We start from the raw sequence: 17663 nt of genomic DNA, 5'->3' as shown, positions 1-17663 counted from the left end.
GGAATCCATTGGTTGCGGTCCAAAACCTCGATCGACTCCAAGGATTCGAGGATGGCTTCGTTCACCGAAGCCTCATCGAAGATTTAGAACTCGATTGTTCGGAGGATGGTCTTCTTCAACCCCCAATCCTAGTTTGAGAGCGGCGCTGCGACGATGACTTGCTTGGCGACGATCTCCTTGTCGCGGTCACGGAGAAGGAGCTCGAGGATCCACCGCGAAACGTCGACGTCTGACTCCGCCGGGAGAAGAGATCGGAGAGAGGAGCAGGGAGAGAGAGAGAGGAGTGAGAGAGCTGTGTGATTTGAATCGAGAAACAGAGAGAGAGAAAATGTCAGGGTGGCAGAGTTGTAATATATTAATTGTTACACTATAAAATTGTAATTTAACACTTAAATGGAGTAAGTGGGCATACTAATCTCTTACTGGAGTAAGTGAGTTCATGTTTGCCTAAATTTGGGCATTTGGTCAAGGACCCAAAAAACTATACAACTCATAAAACAGATAGGGGTGACATAGTCAAATTATAAAATAAAAAGAAATATAAAAAAAATGTGAAAATAAGAAACAGATAATCAAACTACCCACTTTCATCATTTCATGAAAAACTACCCACTCCTGTAAATAACTTCCCACTCCCTATTAAAAAAAAAAACAATTTTCACACACATAGCGTGTGGGGCCATCTAGTATTTGATAACTAAAGCATGGGACATTGGGGGACACTTATAATGAACCGAAGCTAACTAAAACGCGAATTAAAGTTACTTATGTGTGTTGGTGGCATGGGCTTTGATGGACACATATAATGCTCCAAACTTAATCAAGCGCCAATTTGGTACGATTGTGCTTATAAGATAAATGGTTGTTAAGTAAAATAGCCAAGTGTTTGGTAAATTAGATTTTTAAAAGTGATTATAGTATTACGAACAGTAATAAAGTGTTTTACTTAACTTGAAACTAAAAGTGTTACAATAAAAAAATAAGCTGTTTTCATAAGTGAACAATTCTTAGGTTCACCCTTATGGTGAACAAGCATATTCACCCTCATTGTCGATTAACATACTTTTACTTAATAAATTCATAATCCAACGGTCCATATATTAAATAAGTTTTTAAATATCATCTCTGTAAAAAATAAATCAAATCAGAAACCGTTTAATTATCTAATTGAATCAAACAAATGGATGGTTCTAACAACATTTACTACTATTATGATGAACCGTCCATGTATTTCATAGAAATGAATAATTAAAAGGTCTTCAATTTGATTGGTTTTTTACAGAGCTAATCTTTGTATTACATTATACAACATGAATAGTCGAATTAGAAAATTATAAAGTTATTATGCCTTAATGGCAAGAGAGGGTAAATATGCTTATTCACCCAAAGGGTGAACCTAATAATTGTCATTCATAAGTTATGTTGAGTATATTTCTAATTTTGGCTCTAAAAAAACCCTGCATTAAAACAAAAGCAACTGTTGAATTTTACCAAATACATTACCGTTTATTGCTTAAGAGCAAGTTCACCCGTTGGGTCACCAAGTCACCTACTATTCACTGCTTTTTAGTGTTTATTTCCACTCTCTAGGTTACGGGCACAGTTTCCAATAAGACCTGGGTCACCAAGTCAGCTTGTAGGTTACCAGGGTGACCTAGAAAGTAACTCAGGGTGACACAGGGCGACTCAGGGCACGAAATACATTGTGTCCGTGACTCAGAGAGTGAAAATACACATAAAAAACAGTGAATAGTACGTGACCTGGTGACCCACGGATGGACTTGCTCTTATAAGCTTTCGCAAACGCAACTTAGAGGTTGGACGTAGGAACGGGCTTTGCTGGACAGTGGACACACATATTGAGCGCGGATCAAAACTAACGGCCCAATAAGAGTCAGTAAAAACCAAAGGAATATAACAAAACCCTACTCTGTGTTGCTGTGTGCGTTATCGGAGAAGAAAGAATCAGAGTCCACCATGCCGACCGTCAGCGTAGGACGGGATCGTCTGTTCGCCGCCCTAGGCAAAAGTTACAGTGAGCTCTCGATTTTCTCAATCCTCGCTCTCCGCTCTCCGATTAACGGTGAAAAAATTTCACTGATGCTCGTTTTTTAACTGAATCTGGCAGCTAAGGAAGAGCTGAAGAAGAAGGAAGTGAGTGAGAAAGCTGAGAAAGAGTTTGAAGATGAGTGCTTCCGTTTCGGAATTGAGCTAGACGACGTCGTAAGCACTTGAATTTCTCTAGTTTTGTGTAGCTTGGTTGGAATTTTTTGTGTTAAAAACTGTGCTGATTATGAATGTGTGTGTTTTAGACAACTGAGAAAGCAATTATAAGGAAAGAAAAGCATCTGGATGAAGAAGAAGAAGGTGACGAAGATGAGGAAGTTATATACAAAATCGACATTCCTGCTAATAGGTATGGAGAACTTGTGTTTTTTGGTATAATGTATCAGTTAATGTTAGTTTCGATGAGTTGGATTTAGATTTCGATATCAATATAACCTGAAATTATATACAAAATCAACATTCCTGCTAATAGATATGGATCACTTGTTTTTTCGTATAATGCATCAGTTGATATTACTTTCGATGAGTTGAATTTAGATTTTGAAATCAACATAAGCTGAAAATACAGAGTAGCAAGGTGTACCTTGAGGAACATGAGTAATTGTAATGTAATATCTATATAGAGCAGTGAAAGGATTCTGATTTAATTTAAATGCAGATACGATTTGCTTTGCCTTGAAGGGCTGTCTCAAGCTCTCCGTATTTTCGAAAAGAAAGATGAGGTTCCTCAATATAAGTTGGCAAATGTTAGCAAGGAGTCTATGATGAAAATGCACGTGAAACCAGAGGTAGCTATGTTAGAGACTAAAAGGACTCCCTTAGGTGCTTTTTAGTTTTTATATTTACTGCTACAGTTTATTTTACAAAGAAATTTGTTCCACTTGCAGACATCTTTGATTCGACCTCATGTCGTTTGTGCTGTGTTAAGAGGGATGACTTTCACCGAAGCAAGCTATAACAGCTTTATTGACCTCCAAGACAAGCTCCATCAAAATATCTGCCGGTAATGTTTTCTGACTAAAATAGCCTGAAGTGCTTGTTTACGCAACTGTCCAACCCATCCGTTCCTGATCTTCTGAGCCCTTATTTATTTTCTGTGTCTTATGTAGTAAAGTCCTTACATATATATACCATTTGTTTTACAGGCGACGAACCCTAGTTGCCATTGGGACTCATGACTTGGACACAATTCAAGCTCCTTTCTCATATGAGGTGGGCTTTTGTAATACTTGTTCTATTTGCTATTATATGTATTCTGCATTTTCTTATAGTATTTTGGATCATGTGGTAAATTTATTTCAGTTGTTGAGACCCTCTGCTAAATTTATTTCAGTTCTTCAAATCTTATATTGAAACTCTCGTCTTTAGGAATGAAAAAATGAAAATTTTCACCAATCCTGAAACCATTTGCTTACCATATCAGTTTGGTGTCTCGTGATGGTTTTATATGCATTCGCAGAAAACCACTTTTGAAGGTTTTCTATAGTAATTAATGTTCACCTAAGTAGTTGCTTCTCAAGAACTCCCTACACATTGTTTGCACTGAAATAGTTTGAATGCTAAGTTCTTTATCAAGTATAGTGTCAATACTACTGGTTACTTATATCTTTCTATTTTCAGGCTTTGCCACCCTCAAGCATAAGTTTTGTGCCACTGAAACAGGTAATCTGAATTTGACTCTATTTGTTTAGTGATGAAGTGTTTTAATGTATGGTTCCACTTGGATGGGTTCTTTAACAAGGAATTTAGATTTCAAGATGTGAGTCACTCTTTGGGTTGTTTTAAGATATGAGTCTTTCTCTTGTTAATTTAAATAATCTGCAAACTACTCGGAGTAGTGTTGAGTTTTCAAGCAGCCTATCTGAGGTGTATCTGGGAAGTATGTTAGGTTTGGTTGCTTTTGATATTTGGTTTATCTACTTGTTTATACTGTAAACCAGTGAAGCATCTGCTGTTTCAATAGGGCATTATGTTCTATTGTCAAATTAGTAGTTTATGTGAATATATTTTTGCAAATTCTCTCTCAGTTTATAGATATCACTAATTTCATGTTATTTTGATATCTTTATTAGGTGAAGAACTTCAGAGCTGATGAACTTATGGAATTTTACAAAGTAAGTTCATTATAGTTTTCCTTTTCTTTTTCTTTTTCCCTTTCTGAGGAAGGGTTCAGACCAATTAGAATTTGGCATTTATTAGACCATCGGAATTGTTTACCAGTAACTTGGTAAATATGCAGCGCATGAAGACACGTGGTAAATATAGTAACTTGATCGCTTTTTCTCTTTTGCATCTTTTAGTCAGATTTGAAGCTGAAGAAGTTCTTGCATATAATAGAGAACTCCAAGGTTTTTCCAGTTATATATGATAACAACAGGTACAATATTTTTCTTTTCTTGTACATTTAGTACTATGATAATTTCTATTTGTCTTTCGTACAGAGGAGTGGATGTATAATTGCCTGTCCATGTAATATAGCTCTATTGATAGGAATTCTTCATTTTGGCAGAACTGTTTTGTCGTTACCTCCAATTATAAATGGTGCTCATTCAGCAATCACTTTAAAGACGAAGAATGTTTTCATAGAATGTACAGCTACTGATTTGACAAAGGCCAAGATTGTTCTGAACACAATAGTAAGAAACTGAAATGAAACTTTGGGGTGCATTTATTTGCTAGTTATAGTTTTTTACTTTTTGGACCTGACATAATCTTTTACTGTTTTTAGGTGACAGCATTTTCATCATATTGTGAAAGAAAGTTTGAGATTGAACCTGTTGAAGTGTTATATCCTGATGGAAAGTCATATGTGTATCCTGATTTATCAATCTACAACATGGACGTTTCGCTATCATACATTAATCGCAAAATTGGACTATCTTTGGGGGCTGATGAGGTATGTCAATGCACAAGTGCTAATAAATATTACTGCCCTAACTACATAGCAGATATAGTTTATTCCTTGTTTTGAAAAATTCCTCTCTGGTGTCATCTACTGGCTGATCATTTCTTACTTTGTAGGTCATTGATTTATTGAATAAGATGCAATTGGGGGCTCAGCAGTCTGTATCAGGCAATAACCAGGACAATATCACTGTACTTATACCTCCAACAAGAAGTGACATCCTTCACCCTTGTGATGTCATGGAGGTAGAACTCAATTTTTCATATTGATCTTTCTGGCTTAGTACACCAAATCCTTGTGTTTCGTTGACAAGGCATGTTCTTTCTTTCAAGGATGTTGCAATTGCATATGGATACAACAATATTCCGCGCACGCAGCCTGCATCTTTGCCTGGATCTTTGAAGCCACTTGTCTTGAATGAGCTTAGCGATGTCCTCAGATCTGAGGTATGGAATCGTCGTTTAATATTTAAGATATCAAGCTCTGTCCTTCCATTCTTAGTGATGGATGCATGGTTTTAAAATGCTTATTATTTTAATTTCTGACACCTCAAACTTGTCATAGATTGCAATGAATGGGTATACAGAGGTGTTGAATTTCATATTGTGCTCGTGGCGAGAAAACTTTGACATGTTACGTCGTAGAGATGACAAATCAAAGGCCGTTGTTGTTGGAAATCCTCGCTCATCTGATTTTGAGCTTGTGCGAACCACTCTGATGCCTGGCATATTGAAATCCGTGGGTCACAACAAAGATCACCCAAAGCCCATAAAGGTATATGTTAGAATTTCATTTTATTTCTAGTTTTTCATTATGTTTATACTAACATTTAATTTTCTTATAACCTCATTTGAAAATTATTGACCTTTATTCACTTCACTATATAGGTTTTTGAAGTGGGTGATGTGACTATGTTGGATGCGAAAAAAGATGTTGGTGCAACGAACCGTCGCCAATTAGCAGCATTATACTGTGGGGCTAGCTCTGGATTTGAGGTACAAATACAAATTTCCTGGTGTACACAAGTTCATGTATAAGGAAATCTTTTGCTCAAGTAGTATACTATGTTTATTATTTGATAGTTAGTCAACTGCTACATGGTAGACCTCTAACTTAAATTGTTAACTCAATATACTTACCATCCAAGGTCTTAAATCTTGTATTCTGTCACAAGATCTATGAGATATATCATATACATGGTTGTTCTCCTTCTTTTAGCAACTTAATTGTTGAAGAGGGTGTTAATGAGATAATATTTATCGGTTACATTTTGGTTTCTGATTGCAGTTGATTCATGGGCTGGTGGATAGAATCATGGAAGTACTTGGGGCTGCTTTTGTTCCTAGTGGTGACAATGCAGGCTACTATTTACAACATGCAGAGGTTAGTATATTGTCTTACTAGCTTTTTATAATATAGGGTTCTTTTTCACTGGCTTTTGTGGTTGGTATAAATGATGCACTCACCCATTTGTCATCCTACTGAAGGAGCCTGAGTTTCTGCCTGGTGTACAAGCAAGCATCTATTATAAAGGGAAGCAAATTGGAAATTTTGGTATTTTGCACCCTGAGGTATATATCACAATGCTATCTTCTGCTAAGATTAGGGTCTATATAGTTGCATCTGAAGCTTTTGTTCATGCTACTCTCATCTGCGCAATTATTTGATCAAATTGTGTTTTCATGTCTTTTCCAGGTCTTAAAGAACTTTGATATTCCTGATCCTTGCTCGTATGTGGAAATGAACATTGAGAGTTTCTTGTAGTTCTAATGTAAGATTCTTGTCTACCTATGTTGTGACTCTTGTGATGGGTTCTTATCTTTTAAATCTTCATGTGAAAATATTATATTTATGATGACCATTGCTGATGCTCTACTTCAATTATGATAAATAATAGGTACACTTCTCAAGGCTGATTTTAGCAGCCGACTGCTGTAAGAGATGAAGAATTAGTGCTAGGCCTACAACTACCAAAAAAGAAATTGTGGAAACATATGTTGCATTTTAAAGAGGGTGTAATCATTTTATTGTTTTTTTTTTTTCACTGTTTTGGAATTGCCTTCTCCAAGGAGAAAGTTATTGGTTTGGTTAATGAGTATCTATGAGAGGGATGGTATTACACAAATAATGCAAAGAAACAGTATCAATCAGGCATTTTTTTAATTTGAACAGAAATACACCATCACATTTACGAGTCAATCCAACAGTTAGTTAACTGATACATTCTGTGCTTCTGTTTAAAAGGAAGAACAAAGAGGCCTAGATATCTTTAATCTCTTGAATCAAAACTTTGCTCCTGGGTTTGGCTTTGTTGACCAGTTTGCCAGACCTTGAGAGATCTTAATAGTTCATAGCTGAACTTTTCTCTGCCCTTACGATGGCTCCTAAGGAAGACCAAGCTTCCCCAGGTTGCTCGTGGACCCAACACATGAAGAAGTAGATTTTCCTTTCGGCCTGCTTCAGCTTACTCCTAATTTCAGCTCTTCTTGATTTTCGTGGATTCTCTGATTTCAGCTCTTTGATTGACTCGTGGTTTCTTTGGTCTCCCCGGTCTGGACCATCCTCTGCAGATCACAAAGCAAGCACAGCAATGGGTTCCTAATGTTAATAGGGTTATTACATCGTCTACGAGACCTAGTCCAAACTGCAAGCCACCCATCTGTCTGAAAGCTGGAGAGCAGGTCTGCTCCAAGCAATAAGATAGAGCTTCCAGGACAGTCTCCGGCTGCCCTCCTTGACCCAATACCGATGACACGGAGAGCACGACCATAGCTGAGCCTGTGGCATCTGATTGCCAATCACCATTGTAGAGACGAAGAGCGAAGCAGTAGCTGTATATAATGTCGACCAGATGAACAGCTAAGAATGGTGATGGCTTCGCGGAACTATGCTTGCTGAGGGGAGGCAGTGGTGTCTCAGGACCTGGTGGAATCTCACTTGCTTGACTGCTTTCTTGATCATCTTCTGGTGACATTGGTTCGTCCTCTTTGGCAAGCGGTTGGATTAGTTGGGTTCCTTCTTTGCTGAACGATATTGTCCTGGCAGACGGCTTCAACCACCAAGGATCCCAAGGCTTAATCGTCTTGCTCAGTTCTCCAGAAGCAACAGCTCTTTGGAATAGTTTCTTTTCTTCTGCAGATGGATCATCAAAACTAACTTCATCTCCAGCCAGCACTTTCTGGATAGTCTCTTCAGACAGTGCAGAATCAGCATCCACATCCTCATCCATGCCATGAGCTTCTTCTTCAGAGTGAAAACTGCTTCTGGCAAACGTGGCAGACGATGCGGGAAGGAGGGTCGAGAGGGGACGAGGTGGAGGGTTTCTCAGAGGTGATTATGGAGTCCGCCATGGCCGGAATCTATTGGGATTTCCGTATCAATCAAGCATTTATCAACTGCAAAAGTGATCTATTGACCATCCCTCTTTTATCTGGAATAGTTTAATGAGTATCTATAAGAGGGATGGTATTACACAAATAATGCAAAGAAAACAGTATTAATCAAGCATTTAAATAACTTTCGACAAGATCAAATTAAACGAAATTCTCAAAATTTACTCCAAACATCAAAACATCCATGATATCCATACAAAAGTAGTCATAGCTTGGATCACACTCAAATTAAACAAAATTCTCAAAATTTTTCTCCAAATAAAAAAAGTCATAGCAGACAATTGGATCACAGATGAAGATGCACAAACAAAAACAAATAATCACGAAATGCTTCACAGCTTCACTGGTATCCTTTGGTCCTCTGAGGGAAGTCTGGTCCTCTGAGAAGAATCTGCAACAAACAACACAATGTTTCTACTTAGATCGAAGCCTCAACAACAAAAGAAAAATACCAACACTGCATAAAAGCAGTAGCAAGGTTCCCAGGTAGAAAAATATTCTAACACCCACAGCACCCACATATGCAGCACCAAAACTTCATGCACCGAAATTCAAACCAATCAACCAAATAAATATCAAACAATGTGCCAGGTATAAAAGTATTTGAAAATACAATGAGAGGAAAAAAGAGTAAAGCGGTACTCGTATATTAGAGCCAGCAGAGAATCTAAAAGTATTCAATAGAGAACTACAGTAACAGTCTCATTGAAATAAAACAGAAGTTGTGTACGTAATTATAACAAAATGATCAAATGTTCCTATAGTTATTAGCCTTCCATACTCGCAACAGAAAGATTCTCTCCGAAATATCATTACTAAAATACCAGAAAATGGGATTTAAAACCATATCAGAGTGATGCTGAGGGAACACCAACATAAAGGAATTCATGCTGGTGTCACCAATAGTTCAATACAATCTAAGCCTACAATAGTCCCAAAAGGATCAGTCATATGGTACAAGAGTAATAAGCATTTTTTGATGGTACAACAAGCTGCTCTCCCAATAATATTTGCTCACCGAACAACCAACAATTCTATGTTTAACATCACTGGAATTGAGGAACTCGATATGACCGAATAACCTAGGACCTGTATACAACACCTACTCCCACATGCTAAATTTTCAAAGAGCAACACCTTATGGTAGTTCAAACTACTAATCCTAAACACTGTCCGAATCTTAAAGTCAAGTTAACCACTGTCGGCATCAATAAAATTGAATTGCAGATATATAACATATCTATTCGAATGCAAAAGACCCTGCAGTTTCTACATATGCATTTAGAGCTTCATCCAGATAAGATCCAAATGTGTTTTCGGCAGTGATTACCATGCCAATGAGTTCCTCAACTGAAACTATAAACCAGTATATGATTCGATATTCCATGCAGCCCACTCCTTCCGGTGTTAACTTAACACGTTAGACTAGAACTCTCGTATCAAAAAAAAATACACAACTTCTGGATCACATGTTCAGGCCTTCAGGGCTATGAACTTGAATTCAACATAATGTTGTCCATCAACAAAGTAAATAAGTACTGTAGCTCGAGCGGAATGATAACTACAGATTTCATTATTCAAAACAGTGAAAACACAAAGGAACAGAAAACTCTGCTAGACTATGACATACAACAGTTTCTATGTTTGGGAAAGAAATCTCATTATAAGAAATCCAAAGTAATACAAACTGGCATTGAAATTACCTCACACTTCATGACATTTGTCCATTGAAATGCCGTTTGCTTCAGCGAACTCGTGAATTGCAAAAACTAGCTCCTTGTCCTTGTCCTTGTCCAGCTCATGGCACTGGGCACGGGGTTTCAGAAACCCGGCCTTGGCCAATCGATCCACAATCAGGATATCGTCGAATCCTCTCACCTTCTGATAGAGGCGAGGGTGCCCCTCCCCATCCGTGTAGCTTTCAGCATTCTCTTTCAGCCTGTAAAGCATCTCTGTGACACGAAAGATTGAGCATTTGAGTCCTGCATTGGTGGAGTAGAATTCAGAGGGAATTGGCTCAAGGTGCTGAGAGGAGTTGACGTCTCCGGTGATGAAACTAAGCTGCAGAAGTTTGCAGAGCTCGGAGGAGAAGAACTCGGCCTTCTTTGCTTCTTCCACAAGTTCCTGAAGAGGACTTGTGATGCTATGGACCAAATTAAGTGCAAAAAAATTAACAAAGCGAAGTTTCGAAATTAAAAAAATTAACAGACCGAAAAGTTTTCGAAATCAAAATTAGCAACAAGTACTCACACAGGAGCGGCAGGAGTGACCGGAGTGTTGGGAAGAGAACTCCGGCGGCTAGGGCGGAGATTATCTACCGCTGCAAGCACACTGGTGAGACTCTCGGCTATGGAGTCTATATGTGCTTCTTCCGCCTCGGAATTCGGGGTTTGCGGAAGAGTGACGGAGAGGTTGTTCTCGGCCATGGTGAAAATTGGAGGAAGAAGCACAATGGGAAGAAGCAGCTGGGTGAAAATTGGAGCAAGAAGAAGCAGGTGGAAGTGAGAGAAAGAGTAGCGAGGGGTCTGAATTGAGAGAATTGCGGGTTTTTCGGAATGCAAGAATATAGAGGCGTAGGCGGTTAGAGGGGAGTGGGACCCCACTCCCTCCTCCGACGCGCATCGCAGTGGTGGTGGACTGGTGGCTATGGAGTGAGAGCCTCGTGAGAGGGAGGGTTTTTTCTTTTCTGTTTTAATTTTTTTTTCTCGCCTTCCGCACCAATACAAGTGTCGTGCTTGTTATCCAAAAAAGGAAAAAAAGAGTATCGTGACTATTCCTATTTATTTTGGGGGAGGTTCCCTTCCTAAGCTATATTTTTAGCTAAACTTCCTAAAGCTTTGAATTATGACACGATACGTATATATGCTCACATCCAACGGCTCATATTGTTTCTCCCCTCCATTTTTATTCTTTTCCAATTTTCTCTTTATTATAATATTGTTTCTTACAGAAAGCTTTGATAGAGTACGTGCACTGTTAGGCGGGCAATCAAGCCATTTTGCCGAGACTCGGGTGGCGTGACAGGCTCTTGAGCTGCTGGGATCGAGGACGGGTGGCGTGAGCTAGTTGGCGGTGGTCATGGGTTGGGTTAGCCGCGGCTGTTTATTTCGCCCATGACACTCGGTTTCGATGGCAGTACGGCGAGAAGGATTGTTGGGATGGACGACTAGCTCCTCTAGCGTCACTAGTGCCAGGGCAGCAAGCTTGGTGCGGTGGTCCTTCGGCAGCCAGTGACAAGTTGCTGAAGGCAGCCCATTAGTTTAGGGTTTCCTCTATATCAGATCAATGGGCTGGCTTGGTGTATTTGGATTTGGATCTATTGGTCTGGGTTTGGAACTTTGGATCACATTTTTCAGTTTTATTTATTATTTTTATTTGGTCAAAATTTCTTCTCTTTTGGGGGAGAAGTTTGTAGGTGTTCCACGAGAAATGTCGTCAGGTATACATACCCATAGGAGCAGAGTCGGTTAGTCTTACAGATATTTACGGAAATATTTTCTAATCATTGTACGATTCAGTTTTCTTATCAGATGCAGATTCTTTGTTTGTAATCCTCTATATAAAGAGTCCCCTATTATCAATGAAAGTACAGATCATTCTCTCCCAATTTCTGATTCCCTAAAATACGTTATTAGCGCGAAGCTCTAAACCTGATTCCAAACGCCAAAACCCTAGAAAAGAAAGAAACAAAGAAAAAAAAAACTTTGGTTAGCCTCGCCAAATTAGCCTTCAGATTGGTTAGCCTCGCTTCAGATTGTTACCTAGCCCGATTAGCCTTCCTTCATATTGGTTAGCCTCGGCGGATTAGCCTTGCTTCGGATTGGTTAGCCTTGCCTCGGACTGGATTACCCTCGCCTCGCTAGCCTCACTTCGCTGCCATTTACCTTGCTTCAGAACCTGGTTAGCCTCGCTTCAGACCGGATTAGCCTTGCTTCGCTGCCATTAGCCTCGCTTCAGAACTTGGTTAGCCTCGCTACCATAAGCTTCCGACCAGCGATCAACCATGGCCGGCCACCAGCGACCACCGGTAACTTTTTCCGGCGACTCCATTTTTCCACACTTTAACCTCTTTTATATAGTTACAAGAAAGATAGTTCTAGTATTTGGAACTCCATCTTTTTTTCAATTGTTATTATACTTTGTTAACTCATATGAAAAAACAAAGAAGGACAAAAAAGGAAGGAAAAAAAAAAAAAAAAACCTCTTCTTACCTCCCCATAAATATGAGTTACCTAAAACAATTAAGTAAAAATAAGGGTGCGGCTATTGCCACCTTACCATTTTCTTAGTTCACTGTAGGGTTATTTGAATTATTGAAAGACTGTATTACCCAAGTGCAAAATGACTAATAAGTACACTCATTTTCTAAAATCCAAATATGTAAGGAAAAATAAATACATAACAAATTAAATACAAATACTACTTAATTTCTCATTGGATAACATTAATCTTCATTTTCTCCACCCAAATGTGAATGTATTACTATTTTTTTTGTCTTTTTGTTGCCTCCTCATCGTTTATTCATTATACAATTCACAAAACTATTAGTGTTAATTTCATCAAAATCTTTGCAGTACCTTTTATGAACACTGAAAGTGATTTTTTTTTTTTTTAAAAACAATCTCTTCGTCATTGCTCATAATTATTAACTTACTAAAATTTTGACATGAATTGAAACAGGTGAACATTGAAATTGAAAGAAAACATAAAAAAAATAGAAGTAAATTTGATTATGATTTTATTAGGAAAATAGAAGTAAATTTGATTATGATTTTATTAGGAAACTTTAATATATTTTAGTTTTTTTATTGGTATAAACTAAGTGAGAAATTTAAGCTAAATTTTTTTTTTTTAATTGAATATATAAGGATATTGTTTGGACCCAAAATGAGCATTTTGGCCTGACAAGGCGTGTATTAGAGAAATTGAGCCAAAGTCAGTGGCTCAAGCTATATATTGTCGACAAGTTCGAAATATACTATTTAGAGGCTAAATAAAGCCTACTATGGAAGATTATGCGAGCTGCAAGAAAATGAAATGATGGAAGCTTGGAAATGAAAAGTCAACTTTAGCACATTTCCCTACTTCGGCTAGGAGAAACCGAGCTAAACAAGGAAGGAGGGGTGGCAGACTAACCAAATGAAATCCAAATGAGCTAAAACTTTCCAGATTAATTCTAGACATCCTAAGGATCGTTTCTTATGAAGACTTCCAGAGCTAGTTATGAGTGGAAAGCCTTCAAACAATCAGCCCAATCTTCTGCAAGAGCAAAATTGGAAAGCTGGACCTGTAAGAGGTCCAGCAGCGTTTCCAGCCCAACCATTATACCAAAAGCTCTGAAATTTTAACAGAATGATCTACACTCATAGTGGAACATTTCTTATGAAGAAGTCATGGTCAAAATCTGAATGCTTGGTGGAGATATAGCTGCAGCAAAATTGGTGCAGTAAGTGCTTAAACCTAACATTCCATTAGTGTTTAAGTGCTTGAACCTAACAATTCCATAAACTCATAAGTGCTCCATAATCTCATAAGTGCTCCATCATAATCTCATAAGTGCTCCATCATGATCCCATTAAGTGCTCCATTATGATTTGTTTAAAGGCCAAATAGTGTTGCTTGGAAGCCTATATATAGAGGCAAAAACAACAACAATAAGAACAACACAATTCATCAAAACATCTCTAAGATGATCTAAGTTCTCTCTAGAGCAAACCTCTCTAAGAGCAACTCCTCTCCTTCTCTTTCTCTTATCGATGATCACACTCCTAGTCCTAGTCTTCTCGGAAGCCGACTTTCAGTGCCACCAAACCCTCTGTCAAAGTGCTTCGGTCCTAGTCTCCTCAGGAGCCGACTGTAGTACCGCGACCACAACGGTTACGGAACCAGCCAAGCAAGGGTAACGCCCTCGCAAACCAGCTAAGCTAAAGTCACGCTTTAGCAAGTTCTCAATACTTCCCGGTGATTTCGCTCTGCTCGACCTACAACGTTGAGTATCGACTTGGTAACACAAGATAAAGTCCTCACCACGAGGCAAAGAAGACCCCCACGACGAGGTCGGTGCTCTCCTCGTCTACAGTCGCTCAAAAGAAGTCAGGTCAAGGGACACCCCCAACGACCGCACCCGAACGGTGCTGGCACGTCCGTGCAAGAAAAGAGACTGTTGACCAGCTGCAACAAAATTGGAGCCAAACAGATATTACTAGAAAGAAAAATGGGTTAGATAAGTAAATTTAATAATTGAAATTAAAATATAGGTGCAATGAGCAAGTAGGCTTAGTAGGGTGAACAAAAAAAATTGTAGGGTAGCAATAGCCGCATTCAGAAATAATTAATTTCTATACATGACCCCATTATTTAACACAAAAGTAAATTTAAAACAATCTAACTTGGAATTTTCTTAAACTAAATTCATTGAATATTTTGGTATAGTTATTACCAATTAAGATCCAAGGTCAACTCCTTTTAATTAGATTTAATCAATATATTATATATTATTTATTTATTTAAGAACTAAATTCTTTTTCGCAAAGGAATGAAAATACCTAGCGCTCTGCTAGGGCTGGGAGAGCGCCGCCTCCGGCCTCTCTGTACCTTTCTCCATCATCGATGGAGTACTGTTCCGATGTCGTCCTCGGCGTCGGTTGTTGTGCGCACGGTTCCCGCCGTGTCCTGTATCGGGTCGTGGTTCGCATCTCGGCCGGTGGTAAGTTCTTCTGATCAGATTCGTTCTGATCGTGTGTCGCGTCAATGGGAAGAAGCCATGGATGTAGTGTTGTCCCAGATCCGGTCTGCCTGTAGTGCTTTTCGTCAGAGTGGGGAAGAGGCTGCGTTCCCGTTCTGGTTTGGGACGGCGTCGAGATTCTGACCAAGCCGGGCTCGACTGAAATCGGGTTTAGGGATGGCGACGAGGTGGCTGGGCGAGGAACGGCGTCAGAAGGCTTTCATCGTTGGCTGGAGGCTGGATCCGATCCGGCTTGATAGGTTTGTCTGGGCTCGTGGACTTCGGCGATGGGCATCGGAATGGTGTGCTAGGTTGGAACGACCGCGGGTGTTAGAATTTCTTTCTGGGTTCTGGTTTCCAAGTCGGACCAGAGGGAGTTCGCGACCAGAGATTTCATGCCAGAGATCGACGGCGGTGCAGCAGTCCATGGGTGGTGGCGCTTGGAGTCGTGTGGTTGACACCGAGACGAGAGCTTTCCGGCGTTGCAGATCTGGAAGGGTCGCCGGATGTCAGGCTGAAGCCAGCTTGGGTGCCCAGATCAGTTTATGTTGGGCCTTGGCCTTTGTCAAGTTTGACCCGTCAGACTTGATCTTGGTTTTAGGCCGGATTTGGATCCGCATTTGGGACCCAGGACGTATTCTATTTCGGATCTTGGATCCGAAACAGCTGCTCATATTGTTCTGGTATTGGTTCTGGTTCTTAAGAGTTCGTCTGCCTAAATCCGAGGTTCTGATACCTTTGGTCGCTTTCGATCTCTTGGTGAGCCAATCGCCTCTCCTAGGTGGTCATATCATCGGTTACAGTTACGGTTACTCTCCTATTTACACTGCTTCAGTGACATATGCAGTGCAGCAATGCCTTACGGCATCAAGTCACATGGTTACCTGGTTCCCTTTTGTTCTTGATGCGATTGTGCATCTAATTATGCTTTATTGTTTTTTCTTCACTACAGATGCGTTTGTGCATCTCGTTATGTTTTTTTGCTTTCTTTTGATGTTTTATGCATCACTCCATGTAATTCTCAATTTTCACTTAATATAGTTTGTCGTCTTCCTTTCAAAAAAAAAATTCTTTTTCGCAAGAGAGATTTTATCTACACATCTCATTTTTCTAAATACACACCCCACTTTTTTGTAAAATTTATAATTCCTATTTTCTCCCTCTTTTCTAGCCAAAAAAACCTACATCTCTGCTCAGTGGCGGATCCAGAAAATTTTTGCAGGTAAGGCAAGACAATGGCAGGTTGAAGGAAAAGGGGAAGGGAGGAAAATTAGAGGGAAGCTATAGATTTTGGAGGTAATTGTGAAAAGTTTACCCTGATTTTGCCCTATTTCTGCCATTTTCTTCAACAATTCACTTGATTGTGCCCTATTTATGTCAATTTCACATACCTTGCTTATACGAAACTTGTATAGACTCAAAAATCCAGTGTAGGCAAGTGCCTAAGCTGGCCTCTATGTGGATCCGTCGATGTCTCTGCTGCAAGTGAAGATTGATAATAAATCAAGCAACCTGCAATTTTAAGTTTAAGTATTAGGCATAATTAGCAATAACCTACGAGTTACACTCAAATGTTTCAGCTCACTTTTTTTATAGATTGGATTTATCGACTACAATTGATTTGTTGATGCCAAAACATGATGATATCTTTCATTTCATCAAAATTACTTAATCATCTTTAGTTTGGTTTATTCTCTCTACATATCGAATATACGATATCTAGTAGTCTTCCTAATACTATCAAGTTCTTCCTCCCACAATCAGTTTACCAAAGAGAGAGAGAAGAAGAAATTAAGGGACAATTGTTGTTGCTGCAGATGGGAAGTAAAAGGATTGCAATTCGACTTTGAAAGTTGGAGAGAGAAAAGGAGGAGGAAGAGAGAACCAAGGGTAATAAAGGAAAAAATGGAGAAAAAAATTAAGGGGTGGTATTAAACGAATAAGGATGTGCAAAAAAAAAAAATTCTCTTTCCACAATTGTCCATATTGCCAAAAGAAAACATATGATTTGGATTAATAAAAAAATCTTTATACTTTATAATTGTCTACTTATCTCTGCAAATTTTCAGCCAAATTGATGATCATTAAGGTATCTAACTCGCTTAAACCAATGACGGACTGAATCTGTCAACCTGAACGTACTAGCTTTAAGGCAGTTATCAATGCCTTAACGATCATCATTTTGGCTGAAAATTTGCAGAGATGATCTATACACTAGTACCTAAAAACGGAACGTCTAGATGTGGATATGCGACCGAAAAGTGACTCAAAAACTCGAACTTCACACGTTAATTTCAAAGCGGAGCTCCGCTCTGGATAGGATCTGTATATATATTATATATATATATATATATATATATATATATATATATATATATATATATATATATATATATATATATATATAACTTTGCTCAAGTGCGGATATCCGCACCTAAGAAAAAAGGTACGGATTTCCCAGTTTTGACCCACTTTTCGATCATATTTTCACATCTTAATCGTTCAGTTTTTATGTCCTAATGTATAGATCACCTCTGCAAAATTTTAGCCAAACTGCAATTTACACGAACGAACC

At 38.8% G+C, this 17663-nt stretch overlaps 1 protein-coding gene and 1 pseudogene across 1 annotated transcript; one reads left to right on the top strand and one right to left on the bottom strand.

Annotated features, from left to right (window-relative positions):
- Nucleotides 1-1876: 1876 nt before the first annotated feature.
- On the top strand, nucleotides 1877-7171 carry LOC133743331 (phenylalanine--tRNA ligase beta subunit, cytoplasmic). Its single transcript, XM_062171215.1, has 19 exons — nucleotides 1877-2035; nucleotides 2129-2223; nucleotides 2313-2416; nucleotides 2726-2855; nucleotides 2955-3070; nucleotides 3213-3279; nucleotides 3688-3729; nucleotides 4140-4181; nucleotides 4368-4444; nucleotides 4577-4703; nucleotides 4796-4963; nucleotides 5089-5217; nucleotides 5305-5418; nucleotides 5537-5746; nucleotides 5860-5967; nucleotides 6260-6355; nucleotides 6460-6543; nucleotides 6668-6743; nucleotides 6870-7171. Exons 1-18 carry the CDS (start codon nucleotides 1978-1980, stop codon nucleotides 6734-6736), a joined length of 1836 nt encoding a protein of 611 aa, XP_062027199.1. The 5' UTR covers nucleotides 1877-1977; the 3' UTR covers nucleotides 6737-6743; nucleotides 6870-7171.
- Nucleotides 6943-11121, bottom strand: LOC133743332 (uncharacterized; annotated as a pseudogene).
- Between the last annotated feature and the right edge of the window lie 6542 nt (nucleotides 11122-17663).

This window comes from Rosa rugosa, chromosome 4 (genome assembly GCF_958449725.1).
Source record: "Rosa rugosa chromosome 4, drRosRugo1.1, whole genome shotgun sequence".
Classification (NCBI taxonomy): Eukaryota; Viridiplantae; Streptophyta; class Magnoliopsida; order Rosales; family Rosaceae; genus Rosa; species Rosa rugosa.
This window is presented reverse-complemented; position numbering and strand designations above follow the sequence as displayed.